The sequence below is a fragment of the Somniosus microcephalus genome, chromosome 3, assembly GCF_052327205.1.
Source record: "Somniosus microcephalus isolate GS21.2 chromosome 3, FLI_Smic_1.0, whole genome shotgun sequence".
In the NCBI taxonomy this organism is placed as follows: Eukaryota; Metazoa; Chordata; class Chondrichthyes; order Squaliformes; family Somniosidae; genus Somniosus; species Somniosus microcephalus.
This window is the reverse complement of record NC_140989.1, coordinates 1,693,029-1,716,536: the sequence shown is the minus strand read 5'-3', so window position 1 is coordinate 1,716,536 and position 23,508 is coordinate 1,693,029. Positions and strand designations below refer to the sequence as shown.

Sequence of the window (23,508 nt, the reverse complement as noted above, 5' to 3'; positions counted from 1 at the left end):
CCCGTCGTTGCAGATTCAGCTGGCCTGTGACGCGTCGCCTTATGGCGTCGGCGCGGTCGTGTCCCACATCTTTCCCTCAGGTGAAGAGAAGCCGATTGCATTCACGTCAAGGTCCCTGAGCAAGGCGGAGGCGAAATACCTGCAGATTGAAAAAGAGGCTTTGCGCATCATCTTTGGAATCAAAAAGTTCCATCACTATTTGTTCGGAAGGAAATTCACCTTGCTGACAGATCATCCTCCTCTGACATCGATCTTTGGTCCACACACAGGAATACCCTCCCTGGCAGCGTGCAGGATGCAGCGCTGGGCGCTGATGTTAAGCGCTCACAATTACAACATCAAACACCGGAGGTCAGCAGCACATGGCAATGCGGACGGATTGTCAAGACTTCCGCTGCCTGTGCCCTCTGAAGGCTGTGAGCAGAAGATTTTCTACTTTGACATGGTGAGCAATGCCCTTGTCATGGCCCGGCAGGTCAAGAAAGAGACCAGAGTGGACCCTACGCTATCCAAGGTGCTGGATCGGGTGATGCGAGGAGACGGATCACGGGTGTCAGACACACCACCTGAGCTCCTACCTTACCTGTCAAGAGGGAAGGAGTTGTATGTCACGTCAGGATGCCTCCCTTGGGGCATGCGAGTGATCATACCACCAAAGCTGCGGAAACATGTCCTCAACGAGCTGCACTCAGGACATTGTGGTATTGTTCGGATGAAGGAGCTGGCACGAAGCTACTTCTGGTGGCCCGGTCTGGATCATGAAATTGAAGTTAAAGCGAAATCATGCCCGTCATGCGAGACAACCAGGGATATGCCAAGAGCAGCGCCACTGCATCCATAGGAATGGCCGGCGACACCGTGGCAACGGATCCATCTGGACTTCGCGGGACCAGTGGAAGGAGCGATGTTCCTGGTCGCGGTGGACTCCCATTCCAAATGGCCGAAGGTTGCAGTAATGTCCACTACCACTACGGAGAAAACCATCGAGACTCAGAGAGATGTTTGGGCGATTTGGTCTGCCGGAGCAGATCATAACCGACAATGGAACACAGTTCACATACCAGGAGATGGAGGATTCCTCAAGAGCAATGGAATCCAGCACACATTCTCCGCGCCTTATCATTCATCCACGAATGGATTGGCGGAGAGATTTGTCAGGACGCTGAAACGCGCGTTGAAAGCGGCAAGAAGTGATGCTCCTCTAAAGCAGCACCTGAATGCTTTCTTGCTGAATACAAAACTGGCTTAGTGGCAGAAGGCAGAGGGTGATGGTCGAAGGTTGTTTTTGTGACTGGAAGCCTGTGGCCAGTGGGGTACCACAGGGATCGGTGCTGGGTCCCTTGCTGTTTGTGGTCTACATTAATGACTTGGATATGAATGTAAAGGGTATGATCAGTAAGTTCGCGGATGATACAAAAATTGGTAGGGTGGTAAATAGCGAGGAGGGTAGCCTCAGTCTGCAGGACGATATAGATGGGTTGGTCAGATGGGCGGAACAGTGGCAAATGGAATTTAACCCGGAAAAGTGCGAGGTGATGCACTTTGGGGGGACTAACAAGGCAAAGGAATACACAATGAATGGAAAGACCCTAGGCAAGACGGAGGGTCAGAGGGATCTGGGTGTGCAAGTACACAGATCCCTGAAGGCGGCGGAACAGGTGGATAAGGTGGTAAAAAAGGCATATGGGATACTTGCCTTCATTAGCCGAGGCATTGAATATAAGAGCAAGGAGGTTATGATGGAGCTGTATAAAACACTGGTTAGGCCACAGCTGGAATATTGTGTGCAGTTCTGGTCGCCACACTACAGGAAGGATGTGATCGCGTTAGAGAGGGTGCAGAGGAGGTTCACCAGGATGTTACCAGGGCTGGAGCGCTTCAGCTATGAAGAGAGACTGGGCAGGTTGGGTTTGTTTTCCTTGGAGCTGAGGAGGCTGAGGGGGGACATGATTGAGGTGTACAAAATTATGAGGGGCATAGATAGGATGGATGCTGAGGAGCTTTTTCCCTTAGTAGAGGGGTCGATAACTAGGGGGCATAGATTCAAGGTAAAGGGCGGGAGGTTTAGAGGGGATTTGAGAAAGAACTTTTTCACCCAGAGGGTGGTTGGAGTCTGGAACTCACTGCCTGAAAGGGTTGTGGAGGCAGAAACCCTCACAACATTTAAGAAGCATTTGGATGTGCACTTGAAATGCCATAGCATACAAGGCTACGGGCCAAATGCTGGAATATGGGATTAGATTAGACAGGGCTTGATGGCCGGCGCGGACACGATGGGCCGAAGGGCCTCTATCCGTGCTGTATTACTCTATGACTCTATGACTCTATGATACCGAAACACGCCTCATGCTACAACTGGAGCATCTCCTGCTTACCTACTCATGGGAAGGCAGCTACGGACACGCCTTGGCCTGCTGAGGCCAATGTCCACAGAAGCAGTGGTGCACGCCAATCAGCAGGATCAAGTCAGCAGACGAGCTCAGAGGTCCAAAGAACGACACTTTGTGTTGGGGTGCAAGGTCCTCGCGCGTAACTACACCACCCCGGAGCAGTGGGTCCCGGCTACGGTCATTCAAAAGATGGGCCCCGTTTCATACCGAGTCCGCACCGGAGACGACCGAACATGGAGACGACATGTAGACCAGTTACTGCCAAGACAGTCGCCACAGGTAACCCAAGAAACAGAGGATCAAGGACCTGCTGGGTGCTCCAGCAGGGACTGGTCGTCCGACCCTGAGACGGTGGCACCATCCACTCTTGTGCCATCGAGGGAAGAAGCCACGCCTGCAGGGTCACGGGAGAGCCAGCCAGAGCCTGCTCCTGAGACTAGGCGTTACCCCCAAAGAGAAAGGCAGCCTCCAGAGCGCCTTAGTTACAGTTAGTGCTAAACTGTGTGCATGGGGCAGAATAATCCCCAGGGTTAGTGGAATGTAGAGGCAGTCTACCCACTCTTCCAAAGTTATAGTCATTTTCAGTTATTCTGTTTTGTGGACATTCTATTTCAAGGGGGAGGAAATACGTTGTGTATTTTGAATGTGTATTAGAATTGTCCCACATGGGATACCGTAGTGGTGATTTGCAATGCACTATGGGAAATGTAGTGCATTGAGTGAAGAAGCACATTGTAAATAAAATGGCCGTTAACTAAACTCTCCACCCCGGAGTCCTTCTTCATTGTTATATAGGTAAGGGTATAAAACCCCTTGAGACACAACAGTAGAGAATTCCACAGGTTCACCACTCTCTGGGTGAAGAAATTCCTCCTCATCTCTGTCCTAAATGGCTTACCCCTTATCCTTAGACTGTGACCCCTGGTTCTGGACTCCCCGACCATCGGGAACATCCTTCCAGCATCTAATCTGTCTAGTCCTGTTAGAATTTTATAAGTTTCGATGAGATCCCATCTTATTCTTCTAAACTCCAGCAAGTACAAGCCCAATCGACCCAATCTCTCTTCATACGTCATTCCTGCCATCCCAGGTATCAGCCTGGTGAATCTTCGCTGCACTCCTTCCATGGCAAGTACATCCTTCCTCAGATAAGGCGACCAAAACTGCACACAATACTCCAGATGTGGTCTCACCAAGGCCCTGTACAACTGCAGCAATCCTTGTTCCTGTACACAAACCCTCTCGCTACAAAGGCCAACATACCATTTGTCTTCTTAACAGCCTGCTGCACCTGCATGCTTAATTTCAGCGACTAGTGCACAAGGACGCCCAGGTCTCGTTGCACATCCCCTTCTCCCAATCTGTTGCCATTCAGCCCCTCCAACCTGTTACACAGGAACAGGAGGAGGCCATTCAGCCCCTCCAACCTGTTACACAGGAACAGGAGGAGGCCATTCAGCCCCTCCAACCTGTTACACAGGAACAGGAGGAGGCCATTCAGCCCCTCCTACCTGCTCCACAGGAACAGGAGGAGGCCATTCAGCCCCATCGAGCCAGTTACACAGTAACTGGAGGAGGCCATTCAGCCCCTTGAGCCTGTTATACAGGAACAGGAGGAGGCCATTCAGCCCTTTGAGCCTGTTACACAGGAACAGGAGGAGGCCATTCAGCCCCTTGAGCCTCTTGCACAGGAACAGGAGGAGGACATTCAGCCCCTTGAGCCTGTTAGACAGGAACAGGAGGAGGCCATTCAGCCCCTCCAGCCTGTTACACAGGAACAGGAGGAGACCAGTCAGCCCCTCGAGCCTGTTACACAGGAACAGGAGGAGACAATTCAGCCCCTCAAGCCTGTTACACAGGAACAGGAGGAGGCCATTCAGCCCCTCGAGCCTGCTCCACCATTCAATCAGATCATGGGTGATCTGTACCTCTACTTAATTAACCCGCCATTGCCCCCAGTCACAGCCCTGAAGTCTCGCCCCCCCGGTCACAGCCCTGACCTCTCGCTGCCCCCCCACCGGTCACAGCCCTGACCTCCCCCACCGCACCCCCAGTCACAGCCCTGACCGCTCGCCCCCGCCCCCGGTCACAGCCCTGACCTCTCACCCTCCCGGTCACAGCCCTGACCTCTCACCCCTGCCCCCGGTCACAGCCCTGACCGCTCGCCCCCGCCCCCGGTCACAGCCATGGCCTCTCGCCCCCTCCCCCACCGATCGTGGCCCCGAGTGTCCCCCACTAGCTGCCAGGGTCCGTCCCCATGGGTCCCCAGCTGACTCCCTGCTGCTTGTTTGTGCTCCCGCCCACCAACCAGGCCGCCAGTCAATGTTCCACCTCCCCGTTAATATCGGGGCCAATAACAAGGTGATGGTGATTTATTAAAGGAGCACTTTGTTTCCATTTCCACAGTAGAGCAAGAGTCAAAAATACCAGCCATAGAAGGGATATTTTTCTCTTAAAGGTGCAAATGATGCAGTCCTTCTCCAGTCTCCTAGCCTGGAACGCGTCACAGTGGGTCACTCGGCGCGGTTACAGTGCACCATGCGGAACGCCAGAGTGAACAACTCCGATGTCCGCTGGTTCTGCTTCTTAATCCAGAAAGACTGTAGCCCTGTTGGAGGGGCAGGGCTTGGGTCCACATCGTCTTTTGGATGAGACGTTAAACCAAGGCCCCGTCTGCTCTCTCGGGTGGACATAAAAGATCCCACGGCCACTATTTGAAGAAGAGCAGGGGAGTTCTCTCCGGTGTCCTGGGGCCAATATTTATCCCTCAACTAACATCACTAAAACAGATTACCAGGTCATTATCACATTGCTGTTTGTGGGAGCTTGCTGTGCGCAAATTGGCTGCCACATTTCCCACATTACAACAGTGATTACACTTCAAAAGTACTTCATTGGCTGTAAAGCGCATTGGGACGTCCTTTGGTCGTGAAAGGCACTATATAAATGCAAGTCTGTCTTTCTGTCTTTCTTTCCCTCCAGTCGGCCCCAGTTCCCACCACTCCCCGTGCCCGCCACGTGGAAGATGGCAGTAGGCCGGAGGTAGGAGTGGTGAAGACCCTGGGGCCAGGGAATGCAGGGAGAGAGCCTCCTCTTCCTCCAGTCTTGCCCCCACACCCTTCCCTGTGTAGAGCTCAGTGAGCTGAGACCTAAACGGCTGGAGCCCTGTTGATCTTTGGGGAACTTCTGCCCCTTTAATGGCCTGGCCGCCTCTTCTATTACCGCAGCCCAATTCCAGTTCTCACATCGCTTTGAATTCTGAGGAAGACTTTCCCACTATTATCAGTACAGGAAAGATAATTCCAGTCTGAGAGAAGTAAGCTTGTGTTAGAAGCTGTTGTTCAGTGTGAGATCAACATTGCATTTCCTGTTATATCAGTTCACCTGTCCTGCTGATATCAGCACACCCTGCCCCTCAGCAAGTTTATTGTTTGACCTGAATCAGTAACAATCTAACCCACTGGCTCAGTCTTACAATCTGTTCTCTCTGTTTAACCTGATCTGTACTGCCTGGACTGTCCCTTTAAACACCAGGACACTTTGCAATTTTCAGACCGGTTTTTAAATTATTGATATTTTTCCCTTGAAGGTGCAGATGCTTCAGTCCTTCTCCAGTCTCCGAGCCTGGAACGTGTCACAGAGGGTCACTCGGCGCGGTTACAGTGCACCATGCGGAACGCCAGAGTGAGCGACACCGATGTCCGCTGGTCCCGCCGGCAACGACCAGGGCAAAATAAGAAGTGGGTTTTAACACATGGGACAAGTGGCAGCACACACAGGAGCACAGGTTCCACTGACCGTCTCCAGCCTTCCAGAGACACCTCCAATAACAGCTTCATTCTGACAATCACAAACGTGCAGCCCAGTGACACTGCCGTCTATTACTGTGAAGTGTGGGGAAGGATCTACGGGAGTGGAACCCTGCTCAGTGTAACCAGTAAGTACAGTTTACATTACAATAGCCTGAAAGTAATAACCCCTCACACATGAATGAATTGGAGATCAGTATCTGATAAAGCGGTAGGAGGTGAAGTAAAGTGGTCTGGGCCATGGATTAGCTAGGGGCAAGAAGCTGAGCTCAGGTCGAGTAATTCACCAAAGTTCGACATCTCTGGGCTTAGCCTGAGGGGGTGTCTGGGGAGGTTCGAGGCGTGTAGGGGTTTGCTGAGCTGAAGAGGAAGTTTTGTCTTCGCCGAGTCCTAATGTTGGGCAGGCATTTGGAGAGAATGGAACAGCCTTGGAATCAATGGAGGAGGTGGAGAGGCAGAGCCGAGTGTTGCTGTAGATGTAAATGTTGACCCTGCTTCTGGATGATGTTGCTGAGGGTGAAATGATGAAGAGGAGGAACCCAAGGATGGTGCCCTGGGGCCCAGCAGAGATGGTCATTCAGACATCGGAGGAGACACCACTGGTGGTGATATAAAGCTAATGGTGTGACCAGCAACAACAACAACTTGTGTTTATATAGCGCCTAAATGTTGTAAAATGTCCAAGGGGGCTTCACTGGAACGTTATTAAACAAAATGTGACTCCGAGCCACATAAGGAGATATTAGGACAGATGATGAGGTAGATTTTAAGATGTGTTTTAAAGGAGGAAAGAGAGGTAGAGAGTCGCAGAGGTTTAGGGAAGGACTTACAGAGCTTAGTGTCTCGGCAGCTGAAGGCACGGCTGCCAATGGTTGAGCGATTAACATTGGGGATGATCAAGAGGCCAGAATTGGAGGAGCGCAGATATCTGGGAGGGGGGTTGTGGGGCTGGAGGAGATTACAAAGATAAGGAGGGGGCGAGGCCATGGAGGGATTTGAAAACAAGGATGAGAATTTTGAAATCGAGGCGTTGCTTAACTGGGAGCCAATGTAGGTCAGAGGTGATGGGTTAATAGGACTTGGTGCGAGTTGGGACAGGACAGCCGAGGTTATGATGACCTCTAGTTTACCAAGGGTAGAAAGTGGGAGGCTGGGCAGGAGTGTGTTGGAATAGTCAAGTCTCGAGGTAACAAAGGCATGAATGAGGGTTTCAGCAGCAGATGAGCTGAGGCAGGGGCGGAGTTGGGCAATGTTACGGAGGTGGAAATGGGCGGTCTTAGTGATGCCACGGATATGTGGTGGGAAGCTCATCACGGGGCCAAATATGACACCAAGGTTGCGAACAGTCTGGTTCAGCCTCAGACAGTTGCCAGGGAGAGGGATGGAGTCGGTGACTAGGGAATGGTGATTGTGGTGGGGACCGAAGACAACGGCTTCTGTCTTCCCAATATTTAGTTGGAGGAATTTTCTCTCATCCAGAACTGGATGTTGGACAAGCAGTCTGAGAGTTTAGATACAGTGGAGGGGTCGAGAGAGGTGGTGGTGAGGTGGAGCTGGGTGTCGTCAGCTTATATGTGGAAAATGACGCTGTGTTTTCGGATGATGTCTCCAATGGAGCAGGAGTGGAACCATGAGAGACCAGTGCCATGGAGGTGGACTATTGAACAGAGACTTTTAAGAACATAGGAAATAGGAGCCGGAGCCGGTCAATTGGCCCCTCGAGCCTGCTCCGCCATTCAATAAGATCATGGCTGATCTGATCTTGGCCTCAACTCCACTTCCCTGCCCGCTCCCCATAACCCTCGACTCCCTTATTGTTCAAAAATCTGTCTATCTCCACCTTAAATATATTCAGTGACCCAGCCTCCACAGCTCTCTGGGGCAGAGAATTCCAAAGATTCACGACCCTCTGAGAGAAGAAATTCCTTCTCATCTCCGGTTTAAATGGGTGACCACTTATTCTGAAACTATGCCCCCTAGTTCTAGATACCCCCTCAAGGGGAAACATCCTCTCTGCATCTACCCTGTAAAACCCCCTCAGAATCTTATATGTTTCAATAAGATCACCTCTCATTCTTCTAAACTCCAATGAGTATAGGCCCAACCTGCTCAACCTTTCTTCATAAGACAATCCCTTCATCTCAGGAATCAACCGAGTGAACCGTCTCTGAACTGCCTCCAATGCAAGTATATCCCTCATTAAATAAGGAGACCAAAACTGTACGCAGTACTCCAGGTGTGGTCTCACCAACGCCCTGTACAGTTGCAGCAAGATTTCCCTACTTTTATACTCCACCCCGCTTGCAATAAAGGCCAAAATTCAATTTGCCTTCCGAATTACTTGCTGTACCTGCATGCTAATTTTTTGTACTTCATGTACAAGGACCCCCAGATCCCTCTGTACCACAGCATTTTGTAGTCTCTCTCCATTTAAATAATAATTTGCTTTTTTATTTTTCTTTCCAAAGCGGATAACCTCACATTTCCCACATTATACTCCATCTGCGAAGTTTTTGCCCACTCACTTAACCTATCTATATCCCATTGAAGATTCTTTGTATCCTCTTCATAACTTACTTTTCCACCTACCTTTGTATCATCCGCAAACTTGGCTACATTACACTCGGTCCCTTCATCCAAGTCATTAATATAGATTGTAAACAGCTGAGGCCCCAGCACTGATCCCTGTGGCACCCCACTAGTTACAGTTTGCCAACCTGAAAATGATCCATTTATCCCGGCTCTCTGTTTCCTGTTAATTAGCCAATCCTCTATCCATGCTAATATATTGAACATAGAAACATAGAAGATAGGAGCAGGAGTAGGCCATTCGGCCCCTCGAGCCTGTTACACCATTTAATGAGATCATGGCTGATCATCCAAATGCAGTACCCTGTCCCTGCCTGCTCCCCATATCCATTGATCCCTTTAGCCTTAAGAAATATATCTAACTCCTTCTTGAATATATTTAATATAAGTTGGCCTCAACTGCCTTCTGTGGTAGAGAATTCCACAGGTTCACCACTATCTGGGTGAAGAAATTCCTCCTCATCTCAGTCCTAAATGGCTTACCCCTTATCCTTAGGCTGTGACCCCTGGTTCTGGACTCCCCAGCCATCGGGAACATCCTTCCTGCATCTAGTCTGTCTAGTCCTGTTAGAATTTTATAAGTTTCAATGAGATCCCCTCTCATTCTTCTAAACTCTAGCGAATATAAGCCTAATCAACCCAATCTCTCTTCATACGTCATTCCTGCCATCCAAGGTATCAGTCTGGTGAATATTCGCTGCACTCCCTCCATGGCAAGAACATAAGGCGACCAAAACTGCACACAATACTCAAGATGTGGTCTCACCAAGGCCCTCTACAACTGCAGCAAGACATCCTTGTTCCTGTACGCAAACCCTCTCACTACGAAGGCCAACATACCATTTGCCTTCTTAACCGCCTGCTGCACCTGCATGCTTACCTTCAGCGACTGGTGCACAAAGACACCCAGGTCTCGTTGCACTTCCCCTTCTCCCAATCTATTGCCATTCAGATAATAATCTGTCTTCCTGTTTTTGCCACCAAAGTGGATAAACTCATATTTATCCATGTTATATTGCAACTGCCATGCTTCTGCCCAATCACCCAACCTGTCCAATCATCTGGAGATTCTCGGCATTCTCCTCACAGTACACACGCCCGCCCAGCTTTGTGTCATCTGCAAATTTGGAGATATTACATCTAGTTCCCTTCTCTAGATCATTAATATATATTGTGAATAGCTGGGGTCCAAGGACTGATCCCAGCGGTACCCCACTAGTCACTGCCTGCCACTTGGAAAAAGATCCGTTTATTCCAACTCTTTGCTTTCTGTCTACCAACCAGTTCTCTATCCAAGTCAATACCTTGCCCTCAATCCCATGTGCCTTAACTTTACATGCTAATCTCTTATGCGGGACCTTATCGAAAGCCTTCTGAAAGTCCAAATACACCACATCCACTGGTTCTCCCTTATCTATTTTACCAGTTACATCCTCAAAAAATTCCAGTAGATTAGTCAAGCACGGTTTACCTTTTGTAAATCCATGTTGACTTTGTCCGATCCTGTCACTGTTTTCCAAGTGCTCTGCTATTACATCTTTTCTAATGGATTCTAGCATTTTACCCACTACCGATGTCAGGATTACTGGTCTGTAATTCCCCGTTTTCTCTCTACCACCTTTTTTGAATAGTGGGGTAACATTAGCTACCCTCCAATCCATGGGTATTGTTCCAGAGTCTATCGAATTTTGGAAGATGATCAGCAATGCATCGACTATTTCTAGGGCCACTTCCTTAAGTAGCCTAGGATGTAGATTATCAGGCCCTGGGGATTTATCGGCCTTCAATCCCATCAATTTCCCAAACACCATTTCCCTACAAATATTGATTTATTTCAGTTCCTCCCTTTCATCAGACCCTATGTTCTCCGACATCTCTGGAAGGTTATTTGTGTCCTCCTTTGTGAAGACAGAACCAAAATATGTATTTAATTGGTCTTCCATTTCTTTGTTCCCCATTATAATTTCCCCTGATTCTGACTGCAAGGGACCTGCACTTGACTTCACCAATCTTTTTCTCTTCACATATCTATAAAAGCTTTTACAGTCAGTTTTTATGTTCCCTGAAAGCTTACTCTCATATTCTATTTTCCCCTTCTTAATTAATCCCTTTGACTTCCTTTGTTGAATCCTAAACTGCTCCCAATCCTCAGGTTTACTGCTTTTTCGGGCCAATTTATATGTCCTCGCCTTGGATCTTATGCTATCCCTAATTTCCCTTGTTAGCCACGGTTGAGTCACCGTTTTTGCTTTATTTTTATGCCAAACTGGGATGAACAAATTCTGTAGTTCATCCATGCAGTCTTTGAATGTTTGCCATTGCCTATCCACCGTCAACCCTTTGAGTGACATTCCCCATTCAATCCTATCCAACTCACGCCTCAGACCATCGTAGTTTCCTTTATTAAAATTCAGGACACTAGTCTCTGAGTCAACTACTTCATTCTCCATCTTAATGAAGAATTCTATCATATTATGATCGCTCCGACCCAAGGGGCCTCGTACAACAAGATTGCTAATTAATCCTTTCTCATTACATAATACCCAGTCTAAGATGGCCTGATCTCTGGTTGGTTCCTCGACATATTGGTCCAGGAAACCATCCCGTAAACACGCCAGGAATTCCTCCTCCACAGTATTGTTACTAATTGGGTTAGCCCAATCTAGATGTAGATTAAAGTCACCAATGACGACTGCTGTGCCCTTATTGCACGCTTCTCTGATTTGCTTTTTAGTGCCATCCCCAATCTCTGCATTACTGTTTGGAGGTCTATATACCACTCCCACTAATTTTTTCTGCCCCTTGGTATTTCTCAGTTCTACCCATACAGATTCCACATCATCAGAGCTAATATCCTTCCTTACAATTGTGTTAATCCCTTCTTCAACCAGCAATGCTACCCCACCTCCCTTTCCTTTTTGCCTATCTTTACTGAATATTGAATATACCTGGATGTTGAGTTCCCAGCCTTGGCCACCCTGGAGCCATGTTTCCGTAATCCCAATCAAATCATATTTGTTTACCTCTATGTGCGCAGCTAATTCATCCACCTTATTACGAATGCTCCACGCATTAAGACACAAAGCCTTCAGGCTTGTTTTTTTAATGCTCTTAGGCCTATTAGAATTATTATTTACTGTGGCCATGTTTGATTTAAACCGTTGATTTCTCTGACTGCCACTTTTGTTTTTCTCCTTCCTATCTTTTGCTTTTATCCTTGTTTCCCTTTCCTCTGTCCCCCTGCTCAGGTTGCCAACCCCCTGCCATTTTAGATTAAACCCTCCCCCAGAGCACTAGCAAACACTCCCCCTAGGACATCGGTCCTGGCCCTGCCCAGGTGCAAACCGTCCGGTTTGAACTGGTCCCACCTCCCCCAGAACCAGTTCCAATGTTCTAGGAATTTGAATCCTTCCCCCTCGCACCATTCCTATAGCCACATATTCAGCTGAAATATCCTTCTATTTCTACTCTGACTAGCACGTGGCACTGGTAGCAATCCTGAGATTACTACCTTTGAGGTTCTAATTTTTAATTTACCTCCTAACTCCCTATATTCAGTTTTTAGGACCTCATCTCGTTTTTTACCAATATCGTTGGTACCTATATGCACCACGGCAACTGGTTGTTCACCCTCCCTGTGGTGTATGTAACCTGTTCCACCTTAAGAGAGCTTAAGCCTGGTCCACCTTAAGAAAGGTACTACTTTCTTTGGCTGCTGTATACGTAATACCGGTGGTCACCACACCGGTATATAAGCACAGTGTAATAATATTGTATCCAGTATAGTCCGACCTCCAACCAGTAAAGACCTGTTGAATTTACTCTTGTGGTCTGTGTAGTAATTCTCACTATAACACACAGACTTAACAGTGGCGACGAGTCCGATTCTTACCCTGCTGCAGTAATTTCCACGGCGACTTCGTCCACAGACAGGACGTCGAAGAGAGGTTTCCACCCTCATCACCTACGGGAAGACACGTCGAGCGGCAGGCATCGAGCAACCGGAGTGCAGAAGACGTCCTGACCTCGAAGCCTCCATCAGCGACTGTCAGCTTCTTCTACTACCTCGTGGTGGGTAAGCCGGGCAGCGATGCGACAGAAAGTCAACCGCGTTGGCTGTACAGACGGGGCTGGGAAGACGGAGGAATAAGGGCGGTGAGGTCGATCGCGACCAGAGATAAGGGCCGGGCCGCTTTCGAGCGAGAGGCGCAGCGCGGGACATCGATTGCGACCGGAGATAAGGGCTGCATTCGGGCTAAAGGCGCAGCGTCTGGGGAAACTGAAGGCGCAAGAGCCACGGTGAAGCGGAGACAGCGTCGGGGGATGGGTGAAGACTGCCAAGCGCGGGAAAACCGCCATTTTGTGGGCGGAGGACGACGGCAAGAGCGGAAAGCTGCCATCTTCGATAACATTAAAAATACGATAAATTGCTACGATGCCTAAACATGGGAACATTAATGCCTTCGACAGTGATATAGAAGACTGGGCTATGTATGTAGAATGCATACAAAACTATTGTAAGGCAAATAAAATTCCTGAGACAGATAAAGCACTAACATTACTAAACTTAATGGGTGCGAAGACATACGGGCAATCGAAACACCTGTTATCACCAGATGAACCAGCGGATAAGACGTTCGAACAGATTGTTACTGTCCTAAAAAATCATCTTAGCCCCACGCTGCTGATGCTAGCGGAACGATTTAAATTTTACGATAGAAGACAGCGGCAAAATGAAAGCAATGCTGAATATTTGATGGAATTACGTAAGCTAGCAAAATATTGTCAGTTTGGAACGGGACTGACAGAGGCACTTTGAGATAGATTTGTGTGTGGTTTATTTAAACAGGATACACAAAGGCGACTGCTCGAGGAGAATGAGCTGTCTCTTGAGAAGGCGGTCACTATGGCAGCAGCACACGAGGCCGCAGCGAGAGGCACGGCAGTAATGCAGCTACGGCCACCGGAACTCGGTACAAACAAATTGGGTTTGAGTTCTGTCAAATGTTATCGTTGTGGAAAGACAACGCATGATCAGAACCAGTGTTGGTTTAAAAACCAAGAATGCAGAACGTGTGGCAGGTTTGGCCACATAGCTAAAGTATGCCGGTCAGGACAGAAGACCAGCAATAAAAAGTCACCGCAAGGAAAATATGCAAAGGTACACAAGGTGACAAAGAACAGTTTGACTGAACAGAAGTCAGATTCAGACGCTAGCAGTAATGAACTGGATAGCTTAAGAATACACAACGTTGGTAAGGATACAGACCTCCAGACAATTTGGGTCACTCTTAAGATAGCAGGAGTCCAAGTAAAAATGGAATTGGACACTGGATCGGCATTGACGGTCATGAATAAGAAAGATTACAGAAGGTTATTCCAACATATTCCCTTACAGGATACGGAGATTATATTGAAAACGTACACGGGGCAAAGAGTGTACCCCATCGGAAAAATAGAGGTAGAAGTGGTCCACAAGGGCGAAGGAAGCCAAGTAATGGACTTATATGTGCTACCTGAAGGAGGTCCACCACTACTAGGACGGGAGTGGATTAGGAAAATGAATATGGACTGGCACTCCTTGAAAGCACTAACGGTAGATTCCGGGGAAACAGCTGTCAAGCCTAAACGATTGTCCAGAATATTGGATGAGGCTAAAGAGGTGTTCCAGCCGGGACTGGGAACACTGAGAGGAATTACGGCAAACATCAAGATTGATGAACATGCACAACCAAAAATTTTTAAAGCCAGACCGGTACCCTATGCAATACGACCTGCGGTTGAAGCGGAGCTGGAAGCACTAGAACGTTCAGGGGTACTGTCTAAAGTAGATTGGAGTGAGTGGGCTACATCCATTGTTCCCGTTATGAAACGTCCTGCGAACAATAAGCCAGGAGATCCAGGGAAGGTTCGCATCTGTGGAGATTTCAAGATCACCGTTAATCCGGTGCTTCACACGGTGCAGTATCCGCTTCCACGGATTGAGGATATTTTCGCTTCACTGTCTGGCGGGAAACACTTCACCAAGATAGACCTGGCGCAGGCGTACTTGCAGATGGAGGTTGACGAAGAGTCACGCCAATACCTCACGATCAACACGCATCGAGGGTTGTACCGGTACAATAGGCTGGTTTTTGGTGTGGCATCGGCTCCAGCAATTTGGCAGAGGGCCATGGAGCAGGTATTACAGGGAATTCCAGGCACACAATGTTACCTGGATGACATTCTGATCACAGGTGATGGTGATGAACAGCATCTCGCTAACTTGGAACTGGCGCTCAACAGACTGAAAGAGTATGGACTTAGGGTAAATCGGCAGAAATGTGAGTTCTTCCAGAAGCGGATCTCATACTGTGGTCATGTCATTGACCGGGAGGGGCTTCATAAGTCTCCTGACAAGATAGCGGCAGTTGTAAAGGCTCCCGCTCCGGAGAATGTCTCTCAGTTGAGGTCGTTTCTAGGATTAATTAACTACTACCATAAATTTCTGCCAAATCTATCCATGGTGCTGCATCCGTTGAACGCTCTTTTACAGAAAGGGGTACCATGGGACTGGGGCGAAAACTGTAAGAAGGCATTTCGCAAAAGCAAAGAATTGATCACCTCAGAGGAAGTGTTGGCTCACTTCAACCCGACACTGCCTATTCGGTTGGCTTGTGATGCTTCTCCATATGGTATTGGGGCAGTACTCTCACATAAATTGCCAAATGGCACGGAAAGGCCAGTCGCGTTTGCATCCAGATCATTGACCTCCGCTGAGCGCAACTATGCGCAGATCGATAGGGAGGCCCTTAGCCTTGTATGGGGAGTGAAGAAGTTTAATCATTACCTACAGGGCCAAAAATTCACACTTCTGACGGACCATCAACTGTTGGTGTCCATTTTTAACCCTAAGAAGGGTGTTTCGGTGATGACAGCACAGCGTCTCCAGAGATGGTCTCTTTTCTTACGGGCACATCAATATCAGATAGAATTCAAAGGTACGAAACAGCATGGCAATGCTGATGGCCTGTCGCACCTGCCACTACCTGAAGATGAAGACACGACGGAAGTTGACCCTGTTGAGTTATTTCATTCGACCATTATCGAGTGTTTACCTGTCACCAACGCAAGTATTGAAAGAGAAGCCAGGAACGACCCGACACTGTCCAGAGTCTACGAGGTGACAGTGAAAGGATGGCCAACACGGGGTGATCCTCTGTTACCGGCATTCTCGGCAAGGCGAGACCAGCTGTCCGTCTGCCATGGTACTTTGATGTATGGGACAAGAGTGATTATTCCTCCCAAGTTAAGGGAAAGAGTTTTAAAAGAACTACATGAAGGTCATCTGGGGGGAGTTAAAATGAAAAGTCTTGCTAGGGCTTATGTATGGTGGCCGGGTATTGACCAACAGATTGAGGAGTTAACGAAAAGCTGCGCTGGGTGTCAAAAAGTGCAAAATGCACCTCCGATAGCACCGCTACACCCATGGGAATGGCCTTCAGCCCCATGGCAACGCGTACACATTGACTTTGCTGGTCCATTCATGGACTCCATGTTCCTAATCGCGGTGGATGCACATTCCAAATGGCCAGAAGTCATCAAGATGAATACCACTACTTCAGAAAAGACAATTGCGGTGTTAAGAACAATATTCGCAAGGAACGGATTGCCAGAACAGATCTGTTCGGACAACGGACCACAGTTTGTATCGGAAGAATTCCAACAATTCTTAAAGAAGAATGGAGTTAAACATTATACCTCTGCCCCATATCATCCGGCGACAAACGGGTTGGCTGAAAGATTTGTCCAGACATTCAAAAAGGCTATTAAGGCCATGAATGATGATCAGATTCCGCTGCAACACAAGGTCGATAAGTTCCTGATGTCATATATAAACGCCGATCATGCCGTGACTAACCAAAGTCCTGCTATGATGTTTTATAACAGGAGGTTGCGGTCCAAGTTGGACTTGTTAAAACCAAATGTGCGGAGGGAAGTGGAAAACAAACAGTTTCGGCATATTAACAGCAAGACCACTCGAACTTTCGACGTAGGACAACCAGTGATGGCAAGGGGCTATGGAAACGACAAATGGCAGTCCGGAACAATCCGGGCCAGACAAGGACCTCTGATGTACACCGTAGATATTGGTCATAATGTGATAAGGCGTCATGCGGATCAACTGGTAGAGTCGAGAGCAAGGGTCGAACCCATGGTTGTGACAGAGACAGCTGTGGAAGACGTTCATGAACCTGAAGCATCTACCTCGGCCGAGAATGTATTTGATGATGATGACACCCAATACATTGGCAACCAACTAGAGGAGGCACCTCAACAACAAGAATCAGAGACCACTGAAAGGCGTTATCCAAGCCGAATCAGAAAGCCTCCTGAGAGACTGAACCTTTGAACTGTTATACCTGAAGTTATATATGTATATATGTTATGTTTATTTGGGGATATGACTGTTAAGCTAAAAAGGGAGGATTGTGGTGTATGTAACCTGTTCCACCTTAAGAGAACTTAAGCCTGGTCCACCTTAAGAAAGGTACTACTCTCTTTGGCTGCTGTATACGTAATACCGGTGGTGACCGCACCGGTATATAAGCACAGTGTAATAATATTGTATTCAGTATAGTCCGACCTCCAACCAGTAAAGACCTGTTGAATTTACTCTTGTGGTCTGTGTAGTAATTCTCACTATAACACACAGACTTAACACTCCCCTTCCAAAATGTTCCGCAGCCGCTCTGAGACATCCTTGACCCTTGGACCAGGGAGGCAACACACCATCCTGGAGTCTCGTTTGCGGCTGCAGAAACATCTACCTATTCCCCTTACAATAGAATCCCCTATTACTTTAGCTCTACCCCTCTTTTTCCTCCCATCCTGTGCAGCAGAGCCACCCCTGCTGCCAGGAATTTGGCTGCTGCTGCCTTCCTCTGATTAGCCATCCCCCCTAACAGTACTCAAAGTGGTGTATTTCTTTGAGAGGCAGATGTCCACAGCGGACCCCTGCACTACCTGCCTGCGCCTAGTATTCTGTCTGTTGGTCACCCCTTCCCTTTCTGCCTGTCCAACCTTTGCCTGCGGTGTGACCAACTGCTTAAATGTGATATCTACAACGTCCTCAGCATCACGAATGTTCCAGTATGTGTCCAATCGCAGCTCCAGCGCTGCAATGGGGTCTGCCAGTAGCTGCAGCTGGACACACTTCCTGCACACATAGTTGTCAGGGACACAGGAAGTGACCCTGAGTTCCCACATAGCGCATGAGGAGCATACCATGGGGCCAGGCTCTCCTGTCATGACATATCCTTTAATTAATTGATATTAAATTAAATCAAATCAATCCCACCAATTACACTACCGTTAAATGGTATATTTAAGGGCCCTGGTTTAACAACAGTCCCCGCTACACCACAGAGAGCTTAAAAACTATAAACCACAGAGTTAAAGTTAAAAAAGAGAGAAATACTCTCCAAGCAATCACTTACCTGCTTTCTGGTGACATCACACTTCGATTACTTTTGACTTCTTTCCCTCCTTCTGAGTTCGGAGATTGGAGATTAGTAAGTCTACCTGGTCTCTGGCGCCTCTTTTATACCTGCTTTCTGTCTCTCTCCTTTGTTGAATAGGTGTGTTACACTTGCGGTAAGTGTGGAAAGTGTGCTCAATGGTGTCTAAAGGAGCGAAGAGATCAAAGAGTATGAGGAGGGACAGACAGCCGCCATCACAATCACACAGATGTCAGTTGTGATGTTGATCACTGCTGTCTCAGTGTTGTGGGTCAGAGGAGGATGCCAGGATCAGGTGGGGACAGACTGGTTGGGAGCTGGTGTAACACGTGTGGGTGCGAGAAACTGGGGATTGAGGTCTGAGTGGCTCCTAAGCACAGGGGGTGTACAGGGCCCGTTAGTAATCAGGTGGTACCTGGTGCCAGTGAATACTCGGGGGCGAGTAGTGAAGACTCAGGGTCAGGGAAAGGTGAGCATTGAGAGGAAAGTGAGGGTGGGGAGGGGATTAGGGAGTTTCAGGGAACTGTTGAATCTGTGAATCATGAGGTATGGTGCTCTTCAATAAATAGACAGAGACTGCAGATGAACAATCAACAGGTGTTTACTGGATGAGGGTATTCTAAAAACTAACAGTACAGAGCCCTCCTCAGGGTTTATATGCAGGTGTGGTCACTGCCGGTTCTACAGTATACAGGAGCTGTAAAAGTAGTTCTCCTCTTAAAGGTACATACAGTACAATTCCCCTTTTAGATTAAAAGTACCATAACATTCATTTAGCAGTTAACACTTTTAACATGCACATTAACTGAAATAGTCCATTTCTAAATTCAGTCTTTGGGGCGGCTTCCTGATCCTTTCTGGATAGCGCCTTTCCTGAGTGTCTTGCTCTTGGTGCGGAGGCGATTCTGGGCCCCTGTCGTCGGTTAGTTCATCAGCTTCCGATGCTACCGTTTCTGGGGTAGATGCTACCAGTATGTTGGGTTCATCACCACGTATGCGAGACATGGGGTTGACTCGTTCCTGTGATGCTAGGATCTGGTTGACATGGTGTCTCACAATTTTCTCCCCCACATCCACTGTGTACATTAGTGGCCCCTGCCGTGTGCATATCGTTCCTGGTTGCCATTTCTCTGTTCGGTAGTCGCGGGCCAAGACTGGTTGTCCTGGATTGAAGCTCCTTGTCGGCTTCTCATTGATGTGCTGGAATTGCTTATTCTCAACATTTCTTCGTACATTTGGTCTGAGCAAATCCAGACGAGATCTCAACCTTCGGTTAAAGAACATCATGGCCGGGGTCTGGTTGGTAACTGCATGTGTCGCATTCCTGTCAGCTAACAGGAAATTGTCCACCTTATGCTGCAGTGGAATGTCGTCATCGCACATGGCCCTTACTGTCTTTTTAAAGGTTTGTACGAACCTCTCAGCCAATCCATTTGTGGCTGGATGATACGGGGCGGATGTGTAATGCCTTACCCCATTCCTTCTCATGAATTTCCGAAACTCTTCGGACACAAACTGTGGTCCGTTATCAGAGCAAATCTGCTCTGGCAAGCCGTTCCTGGCAAATATGGTCCGTAGGACTGCAATCGTTTTCTCCGTAGTGGTGGAGGGCATTTTGATCACCTCAGGCCATTTCGAGTGCGCATCCACTGCTATTAAGAACATTGAGCCCATGAATGGACCAGCAAAATCAATATGCACCTGTTGCCTCGGAGAGGTGGACCACTCCCATGGGTGTAGAGGGGCATGTGGTGGTGCATTTCGAACCTTCTGGCATCCTGAGCAGCTCTTGGTTAGGTCCTCGATTTGCTGATCGATTCCCGGCCACCACACATAAGCCCTAGCAAGGCTTTTCATTTTCACCCCTCCCAGATGGCCTTCGTGAAGCTCATTTAGCACTCTCTCCCTTACCTTGGGTGGAATTACCACTCGGGATCCACACATCAATGTCCCCTGGCATACTGACAGCTGTTCTCTTCTGGATGAGAATGCTGGCAACAGTGAGTCGCCATGTGTTGGCCATCCCTTCACCGTCAAATCATACACCCGAGACAGTGTCGGGTCATTTCGGGTCTCCTTCTCTATATCCGCGTTATTTACTGGCAAGTGTTCAATTATAGTCGAATAAAATATTTCGGCAGGGCCCACTGCTGGTACTTCCTCCGCAGTAGGCAGTGGCAGGAGTGATAGCCCATCAGCGTTTCCATGCTGTTTCGTGCCCTTATACTCTATTTCATATTGGTTCGCCCCTAGAAAAGGGGACCATCTTTGTAGCCGTTGTGCAGTCATTACCGGAATGCCCTTCTTTGGATTAAAGATGCAGGCAAGTGGTTTGTAGTCAGTCAGCAAGGTGAACTTCTGCCCGTGCAGATAGTGGTTGAACTTTTTCACTCCCCACACTAGGCTGAGGGCCTCCCTGTCAATCTGGGCGTAGTTGCGCTCGGCTGAGGTTAGTGACCAAGACGCAAAGGCTACTGGCCTCTCCAAACCATCAGGGAATTTGTGCGACAGCACCGCTCCAATACCATAGGGTGATGCATCACACGCCAACTGAATTGGTCGTGCTGGGTTGAAATGAGCCAACACTTCTTTTGACGTGATCAAATCTTTGCACTTCTGGAAAGCTCGTTTACATTCGTCATTCCACTTCCATGGTACCCCCGTTTGTAGTAGGGTGTTCAGTGGGTGTAATACTGTAGACAAATTCGGCAAGAACTTATGGTAGTAGTTCACCAGCCCGAGGAACGACCTCAGTTGTGACACATTTTCCGGTGCTGGAGCCTTGACTACTGCCTCAATCTTTTCAGGGGACTTATGCAACCCCTCTTCATCAATAACGTGACCACAATACAAGATCTGCTTCTGGAAAAAATCGCATTTGTGGCGATTAGCTCGGAGCCCATATTCCTTCAATCTAGTGAGCACCTGCTCCAGGTTGGCGAGGTGATCACTGTCATTTTTGCCCATGACCAGGATGTCGTCCAAATAACACTGGGTCCCTGGAATCCCTTGCAGGACTTGATCCATTGCCCTTTGCCAAATAGCCAGAGCTGATGCTACCCCGAACACCAGCCGGTTGTATTGGTAGAGACCTTTGTGAGTGTTGATCGTGAGGTATTGTTTCGAGGCTTCTTCTACCTCCATTTGCAGGTACGCCTGGGCCAGATCAATCTTAGTGAAGCGTTTCCCTCCAGATAGCGAGGCGAAAATATCTTCAATCCGCGGAAGCGGATATTGTACCGTGTGAAGGACGGGGTTCACTGTCACCTTAAGGTCCCCACAGATGCGAACCTTCTTTGGTTCCCCAGGCGTATTACTCAACGACCTCTTCATTACAGGAATGATGGGTGTAGCCCACTCGCTCCAGTCCTCTTTGGACAGTACTCCTGAACATTGCAAACCTTCCAGCTCTGATTCGACAGCTGGGCAGATTGCATAAGGCACCGGTCTGGCCTTAAAAAACTTTGGGCTTGCATTTTCCTCTATTTTGATCGTCGCTGTTATGCCTTTTAGTGTTCCGAGTCCCTCTTGGAACACTTCTTGTGCGTCAGTTAGCATTTTTGACAGTCGTCCATGTTAAGTCCGTGAATGATTGAGACACGGACTAGCAGGAGAGAAACAAACAAGTCTTTACTGTTGAAAGGCATAAACGAATCTAACCAACAGAGGCTCTCTAGCGCCTTTTATATAGGTGTGGTCACTGCCGGTACTGCAGTCTGAGGCCAGTTATTCTCTTAAAGATACATACACAACAATTCCTCCCCTTTTAGATAAACAGTACATAACATTCATTTAACAACTAATGATAACGAATTACAATCACAATTACTGTTGCTAGATACATTGGTTAAGTTTAAGCAATTATAAGTTCAGTCTTTGAGGAGGCTTCCTGATTCTGTCGGGATAACGCCTCTTTGGAGTATCAGGTTCTCCTGGCAATGTTGAGTCAGAATCAATGTCGTTGTTTGGTTCATCTGCTTCCAATATTACCGGTTCTGCGGTAGCTGCAATTGGAACGTCGATTTCATTACTAGGTGTATCAGATCGTGGTGTGGAGTTGACGTTTTCCAGTGACTCTAGAATCTGGTCAACATGGCGTCTTACAATGCTCTCCCCAACGTCCACGGTATACATGAGAGGTCCTTGTCGTGTACAAATCGTTCCTGGCTGCCATTTCTCAGTGCGGTCGTCCCAGGCCAAAACTGGTTGACCTATCTTAAAACTCCTGGTTGGCCTTTCATTCATATTCTGAAACTGCCTGTTCTCCACATCTCTTCGGACGTTTGGCTTAACCAAATCCAAGCGGCATCGTAGTCTTCGATTGAAGAACATCATGGCTGGAGTTTGGTTGGTAACCGCATGTGTCGCATTCCGGTAGGCAAACAAGAAGTTGTCCACCTTGTGTTGTAGGGGTATATCTTCATTACACATTGCCTTGATAGCCTTCTTGAATGTTTGGACAAACCTCTCGGCCAATCCATTAGTGGCTGGATGATATGGGGCAGATGTGTAATGCTTAACACCATTGTTCTTTAAGAATCTCCGGAACTCTTCAGACACAAACTGTGGTCCATTGTCAGAGCAAATCTGTTCAGGAAGCCCATTCCTGGCGAATATGGTTCGTAAAACTGCGATAGTTTTTTCCGTGGTGGTTGAGGACATTTTTATTACCTCTGGCCACTTTGAATGTGCATCCACCGCAATTAAAAACATCGAGTCCATGAAGGGACCAGCAAAATCAATGTGCACCCTTTGCCATGGAGATGAGGGCCACTCCCATGGATGCAGAGGAGCTTGTGGTGGGGCGTTTTGGACCTTCTGGCATCCTGCACAGCTCTTGGTCATCTCTTCGATTTCTCTATCGATTCCCGGCCACCACACAAACACTCTGGCTAAGCTCTTCATTTTTACCCCACCCAGATGACCCTCATGAAGCTCATTGAGCACTCTATCCGTCAACTTAGGTGGAATTACTACTCTGGATCCACACATCAAGGTCCCTCTGCACACTGACAGCTGTTCTCTTCTTGGCGAAAATGCTGGCAGCAGTGGTTCGCCATGTGCTGGCCATCCCTTCACCGTTAAATCATAGACCCGTGATAGTGTCGGGTCATTCCGTGTTTCCTTTTCTATGTTTGCATTCGTCACAGGGAGACATTCGACTATGGTCGAGTGGAATAACTCCATTGGATCCACTGCAAGGTCTTCTTCTTCCACCGT

The 23,508-nt window shown here is 48.2% G+C and overlaps 1 protein-coding gene across 1 annotated transcript in view; it reads left to right on the top strand.

The window, feature by feature from the left end:
• LOC147120783 (uncharacterized) overlaps nucleotides 1-23,508 on the top strand; it is a 110,803-nt gene that overhangs the window by 30,716 nt on the left and 56,579 nt on the right. The window contains exon 2 of the mRNA XM_085978513.1: nucleotides 5,980-6,327. Within this exon, the coding sequence (XP_085834639.1) occupies nucleotides 5,980-6,327 (348 nt within the window). The remainder of the gene's footprint in view (nucleotides 1-5,979; nucleotides 6,328-23,508) is intronic.